The following is a 20,177-nucleotide window of genomic DNA, read 5'->3' as shown; positions in this document are numbered from 1 at the left end:
CTAATTTTGTGTTTGATGATTAATTAATGTGATGCTGTTTTTGCAATATTCAGCTTCATAGAGCCCTCATTAAAGTAAAGCACCATTGAATCCCAGGAGCCAATGTAACCATCGTATCCTAGAACGTTGGATGAGTCTTTTATTCTGAAACTTAACTAAGTGTTGATAAATAGAGGTAAATGTAATGACACAACTGTCATATTGGACACTGTGGTCACCAGATAAATCTTTGCTTTCCCCACATTTGTTAAACGCAGCCTAGAAAACGACACCCACAACACAATTTGTTCCCTAATCCAAATCTGGCTCTGACGTCTGGTGTCAAATTTACGCCTTCTTGTCTCTTTAATAGGTCAGAGGAATAGACGCGAGGATGCGAAAGGGTTAAACGTCTACAGTAATTAGAGTCGCACTTCGCGCCGGCGTCCTCCAGTGCGGAGCTGAGAGAAGGTACGTCCACCCCCTCCACCGCCACCTCTCACTCCATCTCACCCTCTCTCTCTCTCTCTCTCTCTCTCTCTCTCTCTCTCTCTCTCTCTCTCTCTCTCTCACACACACACATACACACACACACGCCTCCCCACAGCTCCTCAGAGTGTCTACACTAGACAATCAAAGCGAGAGCCTCCCTCATTCACACAACACCGGTATTGCGCTTGGAGCACAACAGAGAAAGAAAAGGCAGAGTGAGGTGCTGTCACTCTCCTCTTTTCCCTCAGCCGAAAGACTCAGCAAAGTTATCCCTAATCAATGTTACAAACTTATATCTGAATATTTATTTCACCTCTGGGCAGGATCTCTTTCTGTGTACACTTTTTTTTTCCGGAATGGCCTCATGAAGAGAAGGATGTCTGGGTGAAGTGATTTTACGCACGCCGCTGAAATGGATCACAGACTCTCCAGAGGCAGCTGGGTGCCAGTGACTGGACTGGTGATATGTCTGCTTCTGTGCGCGTGTGTAGTGGATCTGGTTCTTGCACAAATTCGGTACTCGATTCCCGAAGAGCTTGAGCACGGAGCTTTTGTTGGAAACATCGCAGAAGACCTGGGCTTGGATGTGGCCAAGCTGTCAGCACGTCGGTTTCGTATAGTCTCGGGCGCGAATAAACAATATCTAGAGGTGAACTTGGAGAACGGCATTCTCTTCGTCAACGAAAAAATGGACAGAGAGGAGCTGTGTGAACGAAGCCCGAGCTGTTTTTTACACTTACAAGTGGTTATTGAAAATCCACTAGAACTTTACAGAGTGGAAGTGGAGATATTAGATGTGAATGACAACGCTCCCAGTTTCCCATGGAGCGAGTTTAATCTCGACATCACAGAATCGGCTGCGCCGGGCTCCTGTTTCCCTTTGGAGAGCGCACAGGACCAGGACGTGGGCACCAACTCTCTGCGCTCCTACCAGCTCAGCGCAAACGAGCACTTCGTGCTGAATATCCAGACGCGCAACGATGGCAGCAAGTTTGCCGAGCTCGTGCTGGACACGCCACTGGACCGAGAGCAGCAGAAAAGGCATGAAATGGTTCTGACAGCCTTTGACGGCGGGTCGCCGGAACGCTCTGGGACAGCATTAATAACTATTATAGTGCTTGACGCAAATGATAATGTACCCGTGTTTGACCGCTCAGTTTACCGGGCGAGCCTGGTGGAGAACGCACCGAGGGGGACGCTGGTGCTGAAGCTAAATGCCACAGACCGAGATGAGGGATCCAATGGAGAGGTGACCTATGCGTTCAGCGGGCACGCGCCACTGAAGGTGCGAGAACTATTCAGCGTGGACCCGTATACGGGTGAAATCAGAGTGAAGGGCATTGTGGACTATGAGAAAGCCAGTGTGTATGAGCTCTATGTGCAGGCAAAGGACAGGGGGCCGTCAGCTGTGGCAGTACACAGTAAAGTACTGGTAGACATCCTGGATATTAATGACAACGCGCCCGAAGTCATCCTCACGTCCGTGTCCACTCCTGTCCAAGAAGACGCACCACCGGGCACGGTGATAGCTGTCATCAGTGTCATGGACCGGGATTCGGGAGAGAACGGAAACGTTGATTGTCAAATTCCGAGCAACGTTCCCTTTCAGCTCCACTCGTCATTTAAAAACTATTACACTTTGGTGACAAGCGAGTTTCTGGACAGAGAAACTGTGTCCGAGTACAACATCACCCTCACAGCCCGCGACCTGGGCTCTCCTTCGCTCTCCACCAGGAAAACCGTCCTCGTTCAAGTGTCTGACATTAACGACAACCCCCCGCGCTTCTCTCAACCTTCATACACGGTTTATGTGACTGAGAATAATGCCCCCGGCGCTTCCATTTGCACAGTCACTGCATTCGACCCCGATTCTAACCAGAACTCATATCTGTCTTATTCTATTCTTGAGGGTCAGATTCAGGGCATGCCCGTGTCCACTTATGTGTCCATCAACTCTGACAACGGCAACATTTACGCACTGCGTTCTTTTGATTATGAGCAACTTAGAAACTTTCAGATTCTGGTCCAGGCGCAGGACGCTGGTTTCCCCCCACTCGCCAGTAATGTCACAGTCCATGTCTTTGTCTTGGACCAGAACGATAATGCACCTGTTATCGTATCCCCGCTGCCCAAAAATGGCACCGTGGCCACAGAGGTGGTTCCACGGTCAGTAGATGCTGGGTATCTTGTTACCAAAATAACAGCATTAGACGCAGACGGAGGACAAAACTCCCGGCTGTCCTATCAAGTATTGCATGCAACAGACCCGGGACTTTTTAGTGTGGCTCTGTACACGGGTGAAATCAGGACTATTCGCCGGTTAGTGGAAAGAGACGCAACTAGGCAAAGACTGGTGATATTAGTGAAGGACAACGGGCAGCCGCCGCTCTCTGCCACCGTCTCCATTGTGCTCACAGTGGTAGACAGCGTGCCTGAGTCGCTGTCAGATTTCGGAGACCTCGCACTCAGCCCACAGCCCCCCTCAAACCTCGCCATCTATTTGATCGTTTCACTGAGCACAATATCTCTAATATTCCTAGTGGCCATTATCGTACTGGCTGGGGTGAAGTGTTACAAGGACAGGGAGACCCTCAGCGGGTATAACCTGCCCCCTTTCGCCTGCTGCTGCTGCGGTGGGTTTCAGCCTGAGCCGCCCCCGGAGGTGTTCAAAAAATCCAACCTCAATCTGCAGATTTCATCCGCGGCCAAAGTGCCCACGAACTGTATGGAGGTGAATGGAAATAGTAGTCTCTCACAGTCATATTGTTATAAAGTGTGCCTGACCCCCGAATCTGCAAAAAGTGACTTTATGTTTCTGAAGCCGTGCAGCCCCAGCGGCACACCGAGAAACAACGAGGCGAAGAGCGGAGAGAACTCGTGGAACGCAAAGAGCAGGAGCGCATCTGTGAACAACGGAGCAACTACTCCAAATGAGGTATAAAGTCAAAACAGAGCATAGCAAACACACACAAAACAGGAGAGCTTGAGCTGTTATATTCAATCTTATTCTCTCACTCTTGGTTTTCTAAATGAAGGAAATCTAGACGGTGACATTCTGCCATGAAGGTCAAATTACGCATGCCAGACAGCTGCTGAACAAAAAATCTGAGCAAAATCATGTTTTTTTTCACAATAACTTCTTTAATACTGTATTACATGGAATGTCCTCTTCAATGTTTTTATAATTGTGGCAATCAGTTTTTATCTTAGTTCCACTGTTATTTACTCCCGAGAAATGAGCGGACGTGATTTTACATTCTAATGGACTTGTTACTGAAAGTGTGAAGCTCTGTTTTGCCAGCAACATATGCCGTGCACACACTGTGTCTCATCATCCATGTGTGGAATGAGAGATATCATTTACTGTGTGACAGGATAATAAGAGTCCATGAACTTTGTTTTAACAGCTTGTGACCTCAAAGTGATGTTTACATCATTCAGTGTCATTGCACCATGCATCTCTCCCTCTCTCTCTCCCTCTCCCTCTCTCACACACGCACACACACACCTGAAGTAAAAGTCAAGGTTATATTCATGACGCACAAGGTGACTGGCAGCTGTGCTTTAGTCTGCCTTAGGTTCAGTCAGTTCTTGTGCGATCAGGCGGCTTTGCGACACGCATCCTTGTCCTTAGATTAACAATGTAGGACAGGCAGCCTCACTAACTGTGCCTCAAGGGCACAAGAGCGGACGAGACCATTACTGCCACACAATGTGGCGAGTCGCAAAGGGGGTGGGTAGTGGGAGCTGGTGGGGGACTGTCCATTATCGATGAAAAATGGTAAATGCTCGGTTTTTTGGAGACACGGGAGGACATCCAGAGGGGAGGGGGGGAGGGGGGGCAAGGAGAAGGACGGGGTGCAAGGACATGGCTGGACTAAGACGTGGGATGCCTGTAGATCGATGTCCTCTGAGTGTGTGGAAGGAGAGTGAGTGAGAGAGAGAGAGCGAGAGAAAGAGAGCGAGGGACACTTCGTGTTTGTCAAGCAAAGATGGGGAAGAGGAGGGGTGAAACACAAGGAAATGGAGGAAGGAGACAGGGAAGAGAGAGCGAGATGATGTGCGGAGGAAGGCTGTCTACATCTCTGTTTTCTAATTTTAACAGACGGAGCAGTAGACCGGACGCGTGCCCGAATAGCTCATTCTCGTCTGCTTATTTTCAATATAGTGACACACACACACACACACAGACTCAGAGCCCTGGTACCATAGGCAGACTGAGAAAAGTCAGCTTCGTCACTCGCACGTACTCTACACACCACTGGCCACAAGGGGGATTTCGAGGTCACAGCGATTGTTTTGCCTGTGGCTATGTGCTGCTTCAGGAAAAAGTGTCCTTCCTGTCGTTAAGTGGCTCCCCCTTGGCATAGCCACGTGAGTCGTCGCGAGGTCACCAGTGACACATTCAATCTCCAAAGACAAATTGCAATGAAAGCATCCGAGCATCACAAAGGGCAGTCCCGCCTCTGAGCCGGTGAATTGAAGGTTTTCTAAAAGGAAAAAAAGAAAATAAACACACACACACACACACACGCCGTCAATACAGAAAAAACGCACAGGTGCGTGCAAGTGCATAAATGTCATGTTGTGCATACACGACTGCAAGGAAACTTTTCAAGGCTGTCTTTGAGACTTTTAATTAAAAACCTTGCTCGGGGAACATCAGGCAAATATTAATGTGAAAATGTTGCATAAAATCCACAAAACAATGACGTGTGTAATTTCCTTAATTTCCTCCCTGGCACGGCCTCCTTTGAAGATTAAAATCATGTTTCGTTTCATCCCGGTGGGGTTCTAATTGGTTTTGTGTGCAGCTCGCGAGAAGTGTATTTTGAATACCGATTCTAATAATATTCGTACTTCACTTTCTCCTTGTTAACAGCTTTAAGGGAATTAACGGAGCGTGGAAACCATACTATGAGACCCCGGAATAAATATCACCCGGGTTGTTTCCTTCACCCCTTCCCTCTGCAGCACAGAGCACAAAAGCAAAACTAAGTGACAGGCAGGTCTTTCAGCTAAAGGCACATTTATTATATATAGATAAAGCTGTTCCACCAAGCGTCCACAGGGCGGCAGCCACGATCCACCTGAAAACAGTCACGTCTCCATTTCAGGACAAACACAATGATAAACTGCTCTTCATGTCAATTATCTCTGACCTTTGCTGATTCACGAAGGCCGAATGGAAACGATTGCTATAAAAAAAAACAGGTTTGATTGAAACTTGGGCAGTTGTACTGTGTGCATTTCCATAATGATTTCATATTTTTATATTCTCTCTCTCTCTCTCTTTCTCTAGCTGAAGCAGGCAAACACAGACTGGACTCTGACAAAAAATCAAAACTCATCCATTAAAAGGTAACATTACTACCCTTTGCATCATGCATCATAAGCAGATAGCCTTGACAAAAACCCTCACATGATGAATTACATTTTGAAGTTAAATATGAATAAATCATTTTCTAATCACTGGTGTCTTGTTTGTAGTTACAACTCTATCAACATGGATGGCACCCTTATGCGCAAAGCCATGCATGCAGACCCAGAAAACTATGTCACCTCCATGGCACCTGGGCAGTACTGGACCTGGGGAACTCACATGAGAGGCGCGAAAGGTAAGACAGGGCGACCTGTGATGACCAAATATGCTGCTTTAATCAACACTGTACACATATATGTATGTATATATCTACATATCTATATATATACATATATAGATATGTAGATATATATATGTATTCATGTAGCATATACTCTAATGCAGCCTGTGCCTTTATGACCATCTTGTATTTCAGTGAAATAGCACAAAGTCAGTGTTGTAGTTGTTGCTTATCAACCCCTTTCTTTTCACCTGCATCATTATCCAGAATATAAGATGCCTCCTGCAACCAGTGGGGTCTCCCCTCGCCCCTGGACTCCACGCTGCACACCTCCTCCCCAGCAGCAGCAGCCATCAGTCCCCTCCCACCCTCCCTCCCAGCCTCACCCCCACCCTCACCCTCACCCACACCCTCACCCACCACCTGACTACCACCACAACGTGTATATCCCCGGGACACCATCAGGCTTTTGCACCCTGAGGCCCACTGCACAGCGAAGTGAGCTGGATGTCCACAATTCATTTTCTACATTTGGCAAGAAGCGGCGTCTCCAGATGTCCCCCCAGGGAGAAGCTGCTATTATAAATAACGACCTGTACAACGACTGACTTCTAAAGGACTGTCTGAGCGGAGGGTGCATATAACGGATAACCTCTTGAATCCAGAAGAAGAGACCATTCGCTTTATAAATCAATGAACATACAGTATGATTGACAAGTGGTGTGAAAGGTACAGAGGCTTCACAGAGTAAAAAGAATTATGACCGAAATAATGAACAATCCATTCTGGCTCAACTGCTGAAGAGAAGTGACGTCTGATGGAGTCTAAGACACTGCAACACACCATTGTATATGTGTCACATTTTTATTATAATTATTGCTGTTCTTGTTATTATGATTTAGACAATCAAACTGGAGCCACAGTTACATCCAAAATGTTTTGAAAAGCATAAGTGGAAAAATATTTTTTGCACATCCTTATGAATTTATATTTCCGAATTTTTGTTGTTTGCTAATAGAACTTGCGTAAATATGAACAAAAAAAATAGTATCGTAATATAAAGGCAAGCTGTAACTTGACGCAGACAACTGTAAAGATGGGGAAGTTTCCCCACATATGTACTGTATACATTTATGACAATAAAGTATTTTTTTCACATTGTCTCTTCTAATTTGAATGTGTCCAACTGTGATTCATAAAAACCATGACCAAGAATAATTCACTGAAATATAGATTTCAAATCACATATATGATGCATTTACTTTTTCCTTGATCTATATTTAATTAGTTGGAGTCAATTATTCAGGGTTGAAAAAAGTTCCACAATCTCTTATACAAGCTTTCGAAGCTTTCATCCTGGTAAGCTATTTTCCACAGTGAGGAATAACCACAGTAAAATGTTAACATGTCCTAATTGCTTGCATTTCAATTTGCCCAGAGAGAACAGTGATGTTAATTAACTGAACAAACAGGGCACCCTGTCTCGAACGTATCACTAATTAAGACCACCAACATGAATACAAGTGGTCTGAGGACGGGAGACTCAAAACATAACACCTGAATGTGAGCTAGAGGACATGCTTCTCTCTGTGCCTGCTTAAATCTCACTTCTTGGGGAATTCTATGAAAGCTTGGCCACTGGCCAGAAAATGAACAGCTTAATTAGGTCATGGTATGGTTCAGATTTAAAATAATTCATTTAATAAGGAAACCGTGGTCCATAGGGAGCTGGCTCACCTTCTCTGGGGCGAGGTGATCCACAGGGATGGCTTGCATGGGCAGGCATATTTAGGTCAGCTTGGCTTAGGTTATTCTCAAACCAGTGGGAAATTATTTATCAGGGTGTAAGGGTTTCCTCACACATTAAAACATGTGAATAAAAGGTTTTTACTAGGGGAAAAATATGGCCAGGAACATACATTCTAAAGAACAAAGAAAAGAGGCTGATACACTGAAACCACAAAGGTGGTGAGATTGAGAGGAAAGTGTTGTAAGATGATTATCTATATCTATAGATAGATATATCATTATAGTCCAAAATAATATGTATAGTATAATATTCAGCACATAGGAAGTCGCATCTCTTCACATGCATGAGCCATGCTGGCCCGTCGCACTGGGAGCTGTCCATATATGTGGTGCTGAAAATGATTGTGGTTTTTTTTTTTCCCTAACCAGCTGTAATTGTGTGAGTTGTCCACAAGATGGCGTGTCTGACAGTACTACATAGACAATGGTGGAGGATGTTGCATTTAATTGAAGGGACTGTGTGAGTAGTATACCAACGTACAACACCCTGGTAAAAAGACAAATTCAATCATTTAATTTCTGCAAAAATGCATTATCAGGCATCGCCTTTTAAAAATGAGTGGGATTTTTTAAAATGGAAAAACAAATATGTGAAGTTAATACAATAGTACAATATTTGACTGTAATATGTGACTGAATAGCATTCACTGGAATACTTAAGTAAGGAGTACTTAATAAAATAATAGAAAAGTCTCAAAATTAGTACTTATATAATGCTTAAATTTACTTGGTTATAGTTGTCTAAATTCTCGAGCTACAGCTCACGGCTGGGAATCACAAATGGCTTGTGAAAATTACAGTAAAGTTTGCAATACACCATAATCCGAAATCTTATAATTATTGATTAATAGCATGAAGCAATTAATAAATGGTAATAATTTCCCTTTCCTTTCCCACCGATGTGGCAGAATATTTCTCCAGCAGATGGCAGCATTGAGTAAGAATTATTTAAGACACAGAGTAAAGGAGGTGATTCATGAAATATGAAATAGGGGACAGAGTGTTTGAGAGTATACTTTTAAATAAAGCAGAACAGGAGGGTCAGAGGAACGAATTTAGTTATCTTTCTTTATTTGGTTTGACACAGTTATCAATAAGAACAGTACAGTATATAAATGTGTCTTATTTCTGACCTTATGCGAGGTATTACTTAACATAAGTAACCTGACCTTACCCTTAATAAGTGCTTCATAAGCATTAATTAACCATAGCTAACCATTACTGAGTGCTTTATGAACCTTTAGTGTAAACATGTATGCTTAAGGGAACACATAACAGTGGTAAATAAGCATTACTAAACCACTATTAATCGAAATGTAGTCACATGCATGTTTACAGTTTACAATAAGGGTCCAAAAAGCATTCAGCAATTGTTAACTATGGCTAATTAATGCTTATGGGGCACTTATTAAAGGTTAGGTCAGGTTACTAATGTTAAATAATACAGTAGGTGGCGAGGAGGTGGTGCGAAGGTAGGGAACTAATATTACAAATAAAGGGAAAAGTTCGACAACACCACCCTGGGAATTACTCTCAGACACAAGGCAAACAGGTTTGTGGTTAGTCAGAGTGCATGAAACGTGGTTCCAAGTTGAAATGCACCTTTTATTAAATATTAATCGGTTCCAAAATATCAATAAAACTCATTCATACAAACAAAAAAGGAAGAAAAAAAACCTAATCAGGGCTGAGGCCAAAGTGGATGGACGATGGCTAGTGCAGGGGAGGGATCCACTGTTAGACACTCTCTCAGTGAAGAAAACCCACACCAGGGACACAGCGAGACAAGACAGGAGGATGCCATCACCAGGTCACCAGCACCACCAGCCTACAGCAACTGAAAAGGGAGGAGAACAACAAATTAGTGGGGTTGCACACACTCAAAAAAAAGAAAACTCAGAGCCTAACAAGACTAGGGATAGGCAGGTCACAGGCTTAAACAACAAATTTATCAATTAATAACTGTACAATATAACAAAAGAGGACGTTAAAGAAAAACAGCAAAACTCAATTACCTAATTTACAAAACAAATCCCTGAATTAACAAAATAGAAACATAAGCAAAATCCAGGTTCAACCCAAACATAGCAGCAGAGGCACAATGAGGTGGTTACAGTAACACATAATCAAGAAAAACATTAGCATCGGCTAAGTACACTAAAACGAATGAGGTTGCATTTCACAATATATTACAATACTCACACTCATGAGAGTAGGAAGGGGAAAAGGAGCTCCTGACAGCCGCTAGCATTTACCTGTGACCACACTAGCTAAATGACCTGTAACTAGCATTAGCCACCTAGCAGCACCAACCATAACACACAGAGAGAGATGACACTAACCACCGCCAAAACAACCACAGCAGCGCACACAGTGAGCACGGAGCAGCACACAACCAGTCGAACTACAACACAACACAAATGCCTTGAGCAAAATTACCAAACGAAACGAGCAGCGAAGTGAAGCAGCGAGCGGACATACCTGTCGGGAACGCGACCTCTGACCCGGAAGAGACACAGGTGACAATAGGCGCACAGACGAAGAAGAACCGGTGGGCGGATTACGGCTTTTGTACCGGCTAACCTCAATGATTAGCGCCGCCAGTGATGAACGGAAACCATTGCAACCATTTTTTACAAAAAGAGCGAGGGGGAAATAATAATAATTTCAAGACAATGTTTTCTCCATGGTGCCTTCTGAAAATGTGTCAAAAATATTTTGATTAAGTTCTGCATCCCGTGTATTGTTTGCATTATTTTTGAAGAAAAAAGGCAAGTTTAATGAAAGCAAAAATAACAAAAGAAAAAATATTCTTATTGATACTTATATCAAATGTCAAATTAAGTTTGCAATACATTTTGACTTGCTTCCAAAAACCGACTACAAAAAGACAGAAAACATGACAAGGCAAATATAATAGAAAGAGTAATGGTAACAATCCAGTGAGTGAACATTATTAAAGGAACAAACTGAAGCCTAGATAGTTATTTAACTGTTATATCACCAAACAAAAAAACAGGACAGCCAACTGTGGATGTTATATAGTTCACTCTAATGAATATAATTGGTCATTTATTTATAGATACCGTAGATACTATACACTTTAATAAACACTTCCTTAAAACGATTCACCGTATCTTTAGTAACAGGCTTCTCCCTCACTCAAGAAGCTGTTGCTTATATATTTATCATTTGCTTTCTTTTTAGTAACATGATTATCATGATACTTATAGAATGAATTGGTGCTGGTAATGACTTTAACTGGGAAAAAGCTTACATTGTGATCTGGTGCTTAAGTGTTCGTGTCACTGTCCACTGAAACCACATTTCATGCAGCTCATGACTGTTACTGTACTGTGTGCAGTCTCTGTCACATGGTGTCACTGTTGACCACTAAAGCGCATGAAAGCTCGCTCACTGAAGTCATGACACACCTATTCGTAAAGGGTGCAAGACACATCTCTCTGGAAGATATACGTTTTATTTCTAAAATTGACAAACAGATATAAGATATATTCTCGGACATTAAAAACCAACAAAGCCACTCAGAAGCTGGATTATCTTCCCTGAAGGTGAAAGGATGAATGTGTGGGCCAGTGTCTTTGTCTTGTGTGCGGCATGGCCCAGTGCTTTGTCTGTGACTCGGTACTCCATAGCCGAGGAGATGGAACGGGGCTCAGTCGTGGCAAACCTCGCTGCAGATCTGGGACTTGAGCCTGGAGGATTGGCACAACGAGAGGTAAAACTTGATATTTTCAGTACCAAGAAATATCTGGATTTTAACAAAAAGACGGGGGAGCTGTATATTGTGGAGAAGATAGACAGAGAATACATTTGTCCGGCGAAGCCGACATCGTGTTTCCTAAAGCTAGACGTCATCTTAGAAAACCCTCTACGCATCTTCAACATTGAACTTGAAATAACGGACATAAATGACAATGCTCCATATTTCCGACGAGACAGAGTAGAGTTGGATGTTTCAGAATCGGCAACGCCAGGAGAGAGATTCTCTCTGCCTAACGCGGTGGATCCAGATGTTGGAACAAACACGATCAAAACGTACAGACTCAGCGTCAGTGAACATTTCACCATAGAAATTCAGACAGGCAGTGATGGGACTCAATATGTGGATCTGGTCTTGACTAAGTCTTTAGACAGAGAGGAGAAACCGGTTCATCACTTGATACTGACGGCTGTAGACGGCGGGGTCCCTGTGCGCTCCGGCACTGCCAATATCATTGTGAGAGTGCAGGACACGAACGACAATCCTCCTCGGTTTGACAAGCAGACTTATACAATCAACATGACTGAAAATGCTCCCATCGGTACTTTAGTGATGAAGCTTAACGCTACGGACCTTGACGAGGGTGAAAACTCAGAGATAGTGTACTCATTCACTCTTTACACGTCAGAGAAAACTCAAGGTGTATTTGCATTAAATCCAAACACAGGGGAAATAACAGTAAAGGGTACTATTGACTATGAGGACATGGCGTTTTATGAGATGTACATCGAGGCCAGAGACAAGGGGACGCAACCTTTGCTGGGACAGTGTAAAGTAGTCATCCACGTGACTGATATGAATGACAATTACCCGGACATTACCATACAATCTGTTAGAAACACAGTAGATGAGAATATTCCAGTAGGAAGTATCATTGCTGTGGTGGGTGTGAGTGACAGAGACAGTGGCGATAATGGAAAAGTAAGCTTATCTATACACCAGTCCATGCCCTTTATGCTAAACAAGTCATTAGAAGGACCAGTGCATTATAAACTCATAGTGTCTGAGCCTTTAGACCGTGAATCAGTGCCTGAATATGACATTACACTGATAGTGACAGATGCGGGAACTCCACCTTTATCTGACAATGAAACAATAACTGTGCATCTATTGGATGTTAATGACAACGCGCCAAAGTTCCCTCTGTCATTTTATACTATACGTGTGATGGAGAATAACGCACCTGGGGCGTTGCTCAGTTCACTCACTGCCTTTGACCCTGACCTCCATGAAAACCAGTATCTAGTTTACTTCATCCTGGAGAAGGAGATAGCCAACACCTCCATGTCCATGTTATTCTCCATCAATCCAGAGAACGGTAATCTTTACGCACTGAAAACTTTTGACTATGAGATCGAGAAGGAGTTTCTTTTCCACATCGAGGCCAGAGACTCTGGCTCTCCTCCACTCAGCAGTAACGTGACTGTACACATCACTATCGTGGACCAGAACGACAACGCTCCAGTTATTGTCTCTCCGTGGCGCGCGCACGGATCTGTGGTGGAGGAAAAGATTCCCAGATCCACTGATAAAGGCTCTCTGGTTGCCAAAGTGATCGCCTTAGACACAGACTCTGTGCACAACTCTCGGATTACCTACCAGTTTCTACAGGTGACTGACGCCACCTTGTTCAGTCTGGACCAATATAACGGAGAGATCCGGACTATGAGGATGTTCAGTTACAAAGATCCACGCCACCAGAGAATGGTTGTTGTTGCCAAGGACAACGGGGAGCCTGCTCTCTCTGCTACAGTCACCATCAAACTGTCCACAATGGAGACTGCAGTTAAGGCCTACTCTGACATGACTGAGGTGCCTCTAGAGTATGACATCTTCTCAGACCTGAACCTGTATTTGGTGATCGGTCTGGGCTCTGTGTCATTTCTCCTGCTGATCACCATATTGGTCACCATCGTGCTCAAGTGTCAGAAACCTAACAGCAAAGCAGCTCCTCCCAGCAGGAACAGTGTGATCAGTGAGAGGAACTCCACCATCGCAGATTCCACTCTGGTCTCCAACGATGCCTACTGGTACAGTCTGTTTCTAGCAGAGACCAGGAAAGGAAAGATGGTGGTCAGACAGCCTGTGTCAAAGGGCTCCAGGTACATCGTGTCCAGCATCCCAAGAGGAACAGGAGTGTCAGATACTAGTGACTCAGCAGCTTCTACTCTGCAGGTAAGAAACCAATAGACACCGTTTTAAAGGTAGTTTAAATATGAAAATTATGATTTTGTATTTCTGAATTTAAAAAAATAAAAAAACAAGTTCTCCAGTTAACCTCATAAAACCTGCACTTAACCTGGTTTTCTTTAGAGCAATCCAACATTTAAATTTAAAGTGAAATAAATAAATTAGATTTACAATTAATATGGTAAATTGTAGCCAAGTGTGTCACAACAACTAAAGGGTGGCGCTGTTTTATCATTAAATTGCCGGATCAGGAACGTCACGATGACAACGACTAGCTCTCATTACGGCAGTCTGGGAACACACCGGACAGCTCCGTGGTGCTGAAACGCTGCTCCGAAAATGCGATCGCTTTTTATTGCTGATATATCTTCGGTATTAAATTTGTGTGGCTATATTTGGCATCAGGGCCATGAAATCAAACTGTACCACTGAAGAAAATAAGCTATTTTTCAACGATTAGAGGGCAGAAAATACGGACACACCAGCGCGGTCCGATGTAACAATGGAGTCTTGCAAAAGGTACGTGGTGCTCACTGTTGTCATTATTTTATATTTCGTTGATAATGCATCGACGTCAGTGACTCATTATTCAATACCCGAGGAAATGAAAGAAGGATCAGTTGTTGCAAACCTCGCTACAGATCTCGGACTGGACGTGAAAACACTGAATCAGAGGAATATGCGTGTAGACATAATCGCCAACAAAAAATATCTGGATGTGAACAAAGAGACTGGGGAACTGTATATTGTTGAAAAGATAGATAGAGAAAACTGCAATTCCAAGTCATTAGCGTCGTGTTACCTCAAACTGGAAGTAATTCTGGAAAATCCAGTAAGAATATTTAATATAGAAGTGGAAATTTTGGATATGAACGACAACGCCCCACAATTTCGAAGAGACGTCATACACTTGGACATTTCTGAAGCGACACCGAAAGGAGAGAGATTCTCTCTCAGCAATGCAGTTGATCCTGATGTCGGAAGCAACTCAGTGAAAACATATCATCTGAGTGAAAGTGAATATTTTAACATTGAAGTTCAGACAGGAAGAGATGGGTCGAAATTTGCTGACGTTATTTTAAAAAAGAATTTAGACCGGGAGAATCAGGCTGTTCATAACCTAATACTCACAGCTGTAGATGGAGGCACACCTGCTCGTTCTGGTACTGCCAGTGTTATTGTTCGTGTGTTGGACACAAATGATAACGCTCCTGTGTTTGATAAAGCAAATTATAATATTCAAATAATGGAAAATTCTCCCATAGGCAGCCTTGTTGTTGATCTAAATGCGACAGACTTAGATGAAGGATCAAATTCTGATATAACTTACTCCTATAGTTTATATACGTCAGAGAAAACGCAGCAAACATTTAATCTGAATCCATCCACTGGTGAAATTACTGTTAAGGGAATGTTAAACTACGAGGATTTCAGGATTTATGATATGGAAGTTATAGCAACTGATCATGGAGACACTAGTTTATCAGCACAATGTACCATAAAGATTCTGGTTGAAGACATGAATGACAACCACCCAGAAATATCTATTAAATCCTTTCATAGTCCAGTCAATGAAAACATAGACTTAGACACAGTGATAGCTGTAGTTAGTGTCAGTGATAAAGACTCAGGTGACAATGGAGTAGTTGATGTTCATATTCCAGATAATATGCCTTTCAAACTGAGAGAATCCTCTGATAACTATTATGAATTAGTGGTGTCAGAGCCTTTAGACCGTGAGAAGGTTCCAGAATATGACATCACTTTCACTGTCACAGACAGAGGCTCTCCTCCTTTATCTGATAATCAAACTATGACTTTAGAGCTGCTGGATGTTAATGACAATGTCCCACAGTTCCCTCTGTCATTTTATACTATACGTGTGATGGAGAATAACGCACCTGGGGCGTTGCTCAGTTCACTAACTGCCTTTGACCCTGACCTCCATGAAAACCAGTATCTAGTTTACTTCATCCTGGAGAAGGAGATAGCCAACACCTCCATGTCCATGTTGTTCTCCATCAATCCAGAGAACGGTAATCTTTACGCACTGAAAACTTTTGACTATGAGATCGAGAAGGAGTTTCTTTTCCACATTGAGGCCAGAGACTCTGGCTCTCCTCCACTCAGCAGTAACGTGACTGTACACATTATTATCGTGGACCAGAACGACAACGCTCCAGTTATTGTCTCTCCGTGGCGCGCACACGGCTCTGTGGTGGAGGAAAAGATTCCCAGATCCACTGATAAAGGCTCTCTGGTTGCCAAAGTGATCGCCTTAGACACAGACTCTGTGCACAACTCTCGGATTACCTACCAGTTTCTACAGGTGACTGACGCCACCTTGTTCAGTCTGGACCAATATAACGGAGAGATCCGGACTATGAGGATGTTCAGTTACAAAGATCCACGCCACCAGAGAATGGTTGTTGTTGCCAAGGACAACGGGGAGCCTGCTCTCTCTGCTACAGTCACCATCAAACTGTCCACAATGGAGACTGCAGTTAAGGCCTACTCTGACATGACTGAGGTGCCTCTAGAGTATGACATCTTCTCAGACCTGAACCTGTATTTGGTGATCGGTCTGGGCTCTGTGTCATTTCTCCTGCTGATCACCATATTGGTCACCATCGTGCTCAAGTGTCAGAAACCTAACAGCAAAGCAGCTCCTCCCAGCAGGAACAGTGTGATCAGTGAGAGGAACTCCACCATCGCAGATTCCACTCTGGTCTCCAACGATGCCTACTGGTACAGTCTGTTTCTAGCAGAGACCAGGAAAGGAAAGATGGTGGTCAGACAGCCTGTGCCAAAGGGCTCAAGATACATCGTGTCCAGCATCCCAAGAGGAACAGGAGTGTCAGATACTAGTGACTCAGCAGCTTCTACTCTGCAGGTAAGAAACCAAGACACAAATTAATTTTAAAAGCCTATCAATAGTGAACATTATGTCATAGTTAATTTATATTTTTAAATAATTCGAAAAAAAATACATCGCATATGGGTTAAAGATTTAACTAGTTTTCTCGTCAGTAATACCAATGTTTAAATTAAATCAAAAATAAACGACATTTCAAAGTCATCTCGTCAAACGGAGCAAAATGTCTCACAAAATCTAATGGTGGCGCTGTTCCATTAGTAAAAAGCCAAACCATGAACGCCATGACAATGACTCGCTCTCATCACAGCAGACTGGGGATAAACCGGAGAGCTCCGCGGTGTGGAAACGTTGCTCGAAAATGCGATCGTTTATTTTATTGCTGCAATCTTAGGTATTAAATGTGTATGGATTTATTTGGCACCAGGACCATGTCACCGAATTCAACCACTGAAGCAAAGCAATTACAACAAGACGAAAGTGCAGTAAATACGGACAGTAAAATGCGGTCCGGTGTAACAATGGAGTCTTGCAAAAGGTACGTGATGCTCGTTTTTGTCGTAATTTTAGCTCTCGTTGATAACGCATCGACATCAGCGACTCATTATTCAATACCCGAGGAAATGAAAGAAGGATCAGTTGTAGCAAACCTCGCTACTGATCTCGGACTGGATGTGAAAACACTGAATCAGAGGAAGATGCGTGTAGACATAATCGCCAACAAGAAATATCTGGATGTGAACAAAGAGACTGGTGAACTGTATGTTGTTGAGAAGATTGACAGGGAATATATTTGTCTCGCAAAGTCGTCTTGCTACCTTAGACTAGAGGTAATATTAGAAAACCCAGTGAGAATTTTTAACATAGAAGTAGAAATTTTGGATATGAACGACAACGCCCCACAATTTCGAAGAGACGCGATACACTTGGACATTTCTGAAGCGACACCGAAAGGAGAGAGATTCTCTCTCAGCAATGCAGTTGATCCTGATGTCGGAAGCAACTCAGTGAAAACATATCATCTGAGTGATAGTGAATATTTTAATATTGAAGTTCAGACAGGAAGAGATGGGTCAAAGGTTGCTGATTTGATATTAAAGAAAAATCTTGATCGGGAGGAGCAGGCTGTTCATAATTTAATACTCACAGCTGTAGATGGAGGCACACCTGCTCGTTCTGGTACTGCAAGTGTTATTGTTCGTGTGTTGGACACAAATGATAACGCTCCTGTGTTTGATAAAGCAAATTATAATATTCAAATAATGGAAAATTCTCCCATAGGCAGCCTTGTTGTTGATCTAAATGCGACAGACTTGGATGAAGGATCAAATTCTGATATAACTTACTCCTATAGTTTATATACATCAGAGAAAACACAGCAAACATTTAATCTGAATCCATCCACTGGTGAAATTACTGTAAAGGGAATGTTAAACTATGAGGATTTCAGGATTTATGATATGGAAGTTATAGCAACTGATCATGGAGACACTAGTTTATCAGCACAATGTACCATAAAGATTCTGGTTGAAGACATGAATGACAACCACCCAGAAATATCTATTAAATCCTTTCATAGTCCAGTCAATGAAAACATAGACTTAGACACAGTGATAGCTGTAGTTAGTGTCAGTGATAAAGACTCAGGTGACAATGGAGTAGTTGATGTTCATATTCCAGATAATATGCCTTTCAAACTGAGAGAATCCTCTGATAACTATTATGAATTAGTGGTGTCAGAGCCTTTAGACCGTGAGAAGGTTCCAGAATATGACATCACTTTCACTGTTACAGACAGAGGCTCTCCTCCTTTATCTGATAATCAAACCATGACTTTAGAGCTGCTGGATGTTAATGACAATGTCCCACAGTTCTCTCTGTCATTTTATACTATACGTGTGATGGAGAATAACGCACCTGGGGCGTTGCTCAGTTCACTCACTGCCTTTGACCCTGACCTCCATGAAAACCAGTATCTAGTTTACTTCATCCTGGAGAAGGAGATAGCCAACACCTCCATGTCCATGTTGTTCTCCATCAATCCAGAGAACGGTAATCTTTACGCACTGAAAACTTTTGACTATGAGATCGAGAAGGAGTTTCTTTTCCACATCGAGGCCAGAGACTCTGGCTCTCCTCCACTCAGCAGTAACGTGACTGTACACATCATTATCGTGGACCAGAACGACAACGCTCCAGTTATTGTCTCTCCGTGGCGCGCACACGGATCTGTGGTGGAGGAAAAGATTCCCAGATCCACTGATAAAGGCTCTCTGGTTGCCAAAGTGATCGCCTTAGACACAGACTCTGTGCACAACTCTCGGATTACCTACCAGTTTCTGCAGGTGACTGACGCCACCTTGTTCAGTCTGGACCAATATAACGGAGAGATCCGGACTATGAGGATGTTCAGTTACAAAGATCCACGCCACCAGAGAATGGTTGTTGTTGCCAAGGACAACGGGGAGCCTGCTCTCTCTGCTACAGTCACCATCAAACTGTCCACAATGGAGACTGCAGTTAAGGCCTACTCTGACATGACTGAGGTGCCTCTAGAGTATGACATCTTCTCAGACCTGAACCTGTATTTGGTGATCGGTCTGGGCTCTGTGTCATTTCTCCTGCTGATCACCATATTGGTCACCATCGTGCTCAAGTGTCAGAAACCTAACAGCAAAGCAGCTCCTCCCAGCAGGAACAGTGTGATCAGTGAGAGGAACTCCACCATCGCAGATTCCACTCTGGTCTCCAACGATGCCTACTGGTACAGTCTGTTTCTAGCAGAGACCAGGAAAGGAAAGATGGTGGTCAGACAGCCTGTGCCAAAGGGCTCCAGGTACATCGTGTCCAGCATCCCAAGAGGAACAGGAGTGTCAGATACTAGTGACTCAGCAGCGTCTACTCTGCAGGTAAGAAACCAAGACAAACATTTTAAAAGCATATCAAATATGGAAATTATACCATATGTAATTTCTACTAAAATGCATTTGCTAAAGCTGTTTATATATTAAAGATGCACCTAATTTTATTGCCAGGAATAGCAGTGTTTAAACTTAAAGAAACCTCAAAGATGGCGCTGTTTCATCAGTAAAATGCCAGACCACGAACGCCATGACAGTGACTCGCTCTCTTTCAGGCAGACAGTCTATAAACCGGACAGCTCCGTGGTGCTGAAAAGCTGCTCTGAAAACGCGTTCTTCGTTTTTTTCCCCTGGAATATCTTCGGTTTGTTTAAAACGGAAATCTCCTCGTTTGGTATCAGGACCATGGCAACGTAGATCAACATTAATACAAACCTGCAGTATTAAGGCTAAACTTCTACTTTAGCCAGCTTCTACTCTGCAGGTAAGAAACCAAATGAGGGAAATGATGTCATATTAAATTGAAATACTAAATGTCTTAGAAACAACCTTCAAACGTGCAACTTATAGAGGTTAAAAAAGCG

General features: G+C 43.2%; 3 protein-coding genes across 3 annotated transcripts; all 3 read left to right on the top strand.

The window, feature by feature from the left end:
* Positions 1-871: 871 nt before the first annotated feature.
* On the top strand, positions 872-6,682 carry LOC310928455 (protocadherin alpha-C2; the record flags this gene model as incomplete). Its single annotated transcript, XM_083891002.1, has 4 exons — positions 872-3,406; positions 5,774-5,832; positions 5,962-6,089; positions 6,342-6,682. The coding sequence occupies exons 1-4, from the start codon at positions 884-886 to the stop codon at positions 6,680-6,682; spliced, it is 3,051 nt and encodes a 1,016-aa protein (XP_083747128.1). The 5' UTR covers positions 872-883.
* Positions 6,683-11,487: 4,805 nt separating this feature from the next.
* Positions 11,488-17,186, top strand: LOC310928835 (protocadherin gamma-A4-like; the record flags this gene model as incomplete). Its single annotated transcript, XM_083891486.1, has 3 exons — positions 11,488-13,842; positions 15,683-16,750; positions 17,160-17,186. Exons 1-3 carry the CDS (start codon positions 11,548-11,550, stop codon positions 17,184-17,186), a joined length of 3,390 nt encoding a protein of 1,129 aa, XP_083747612.1. The 5' UTR covers positions 11,488-11,547.
* Positions 17,187-17,235: 49 nt separating this feature from the next.
* LOC310928834 (protocadherin alpha-C2-like) lies at positions 17,236-19,743 on the top strand (the record flags this gene model as incomplete). Its single annotated transcript, XM_083891485.1, has 1 exon — positions 17,236-19,743. One exon carries the CDS (start codon positions 17,236-17,238, stop codon positions 19,741-19,743), a length of 2,508 nt encoding a protein of 835 aa, XP_083747611.1.
* Positions 19,744-20,177: the final 434 nt, after the last annotated feature.

This window comes from Microchirus variegatus, assembly GCF_963457635.1.
Source record: "Microchirus variegatus genome assembly, chromosome: 6".
Taxonomy (NCBI): Eukaryota; Metazoa; Chordata; class Actinopteri; order Pleuronectiformes; family Soleidae; genus Microchirus; species Microchirus variegatus.
Note: the sequence above shows the minus strand (reverse complement) of the source record. Positions and strands in the feature narration are given on the sequence as shown.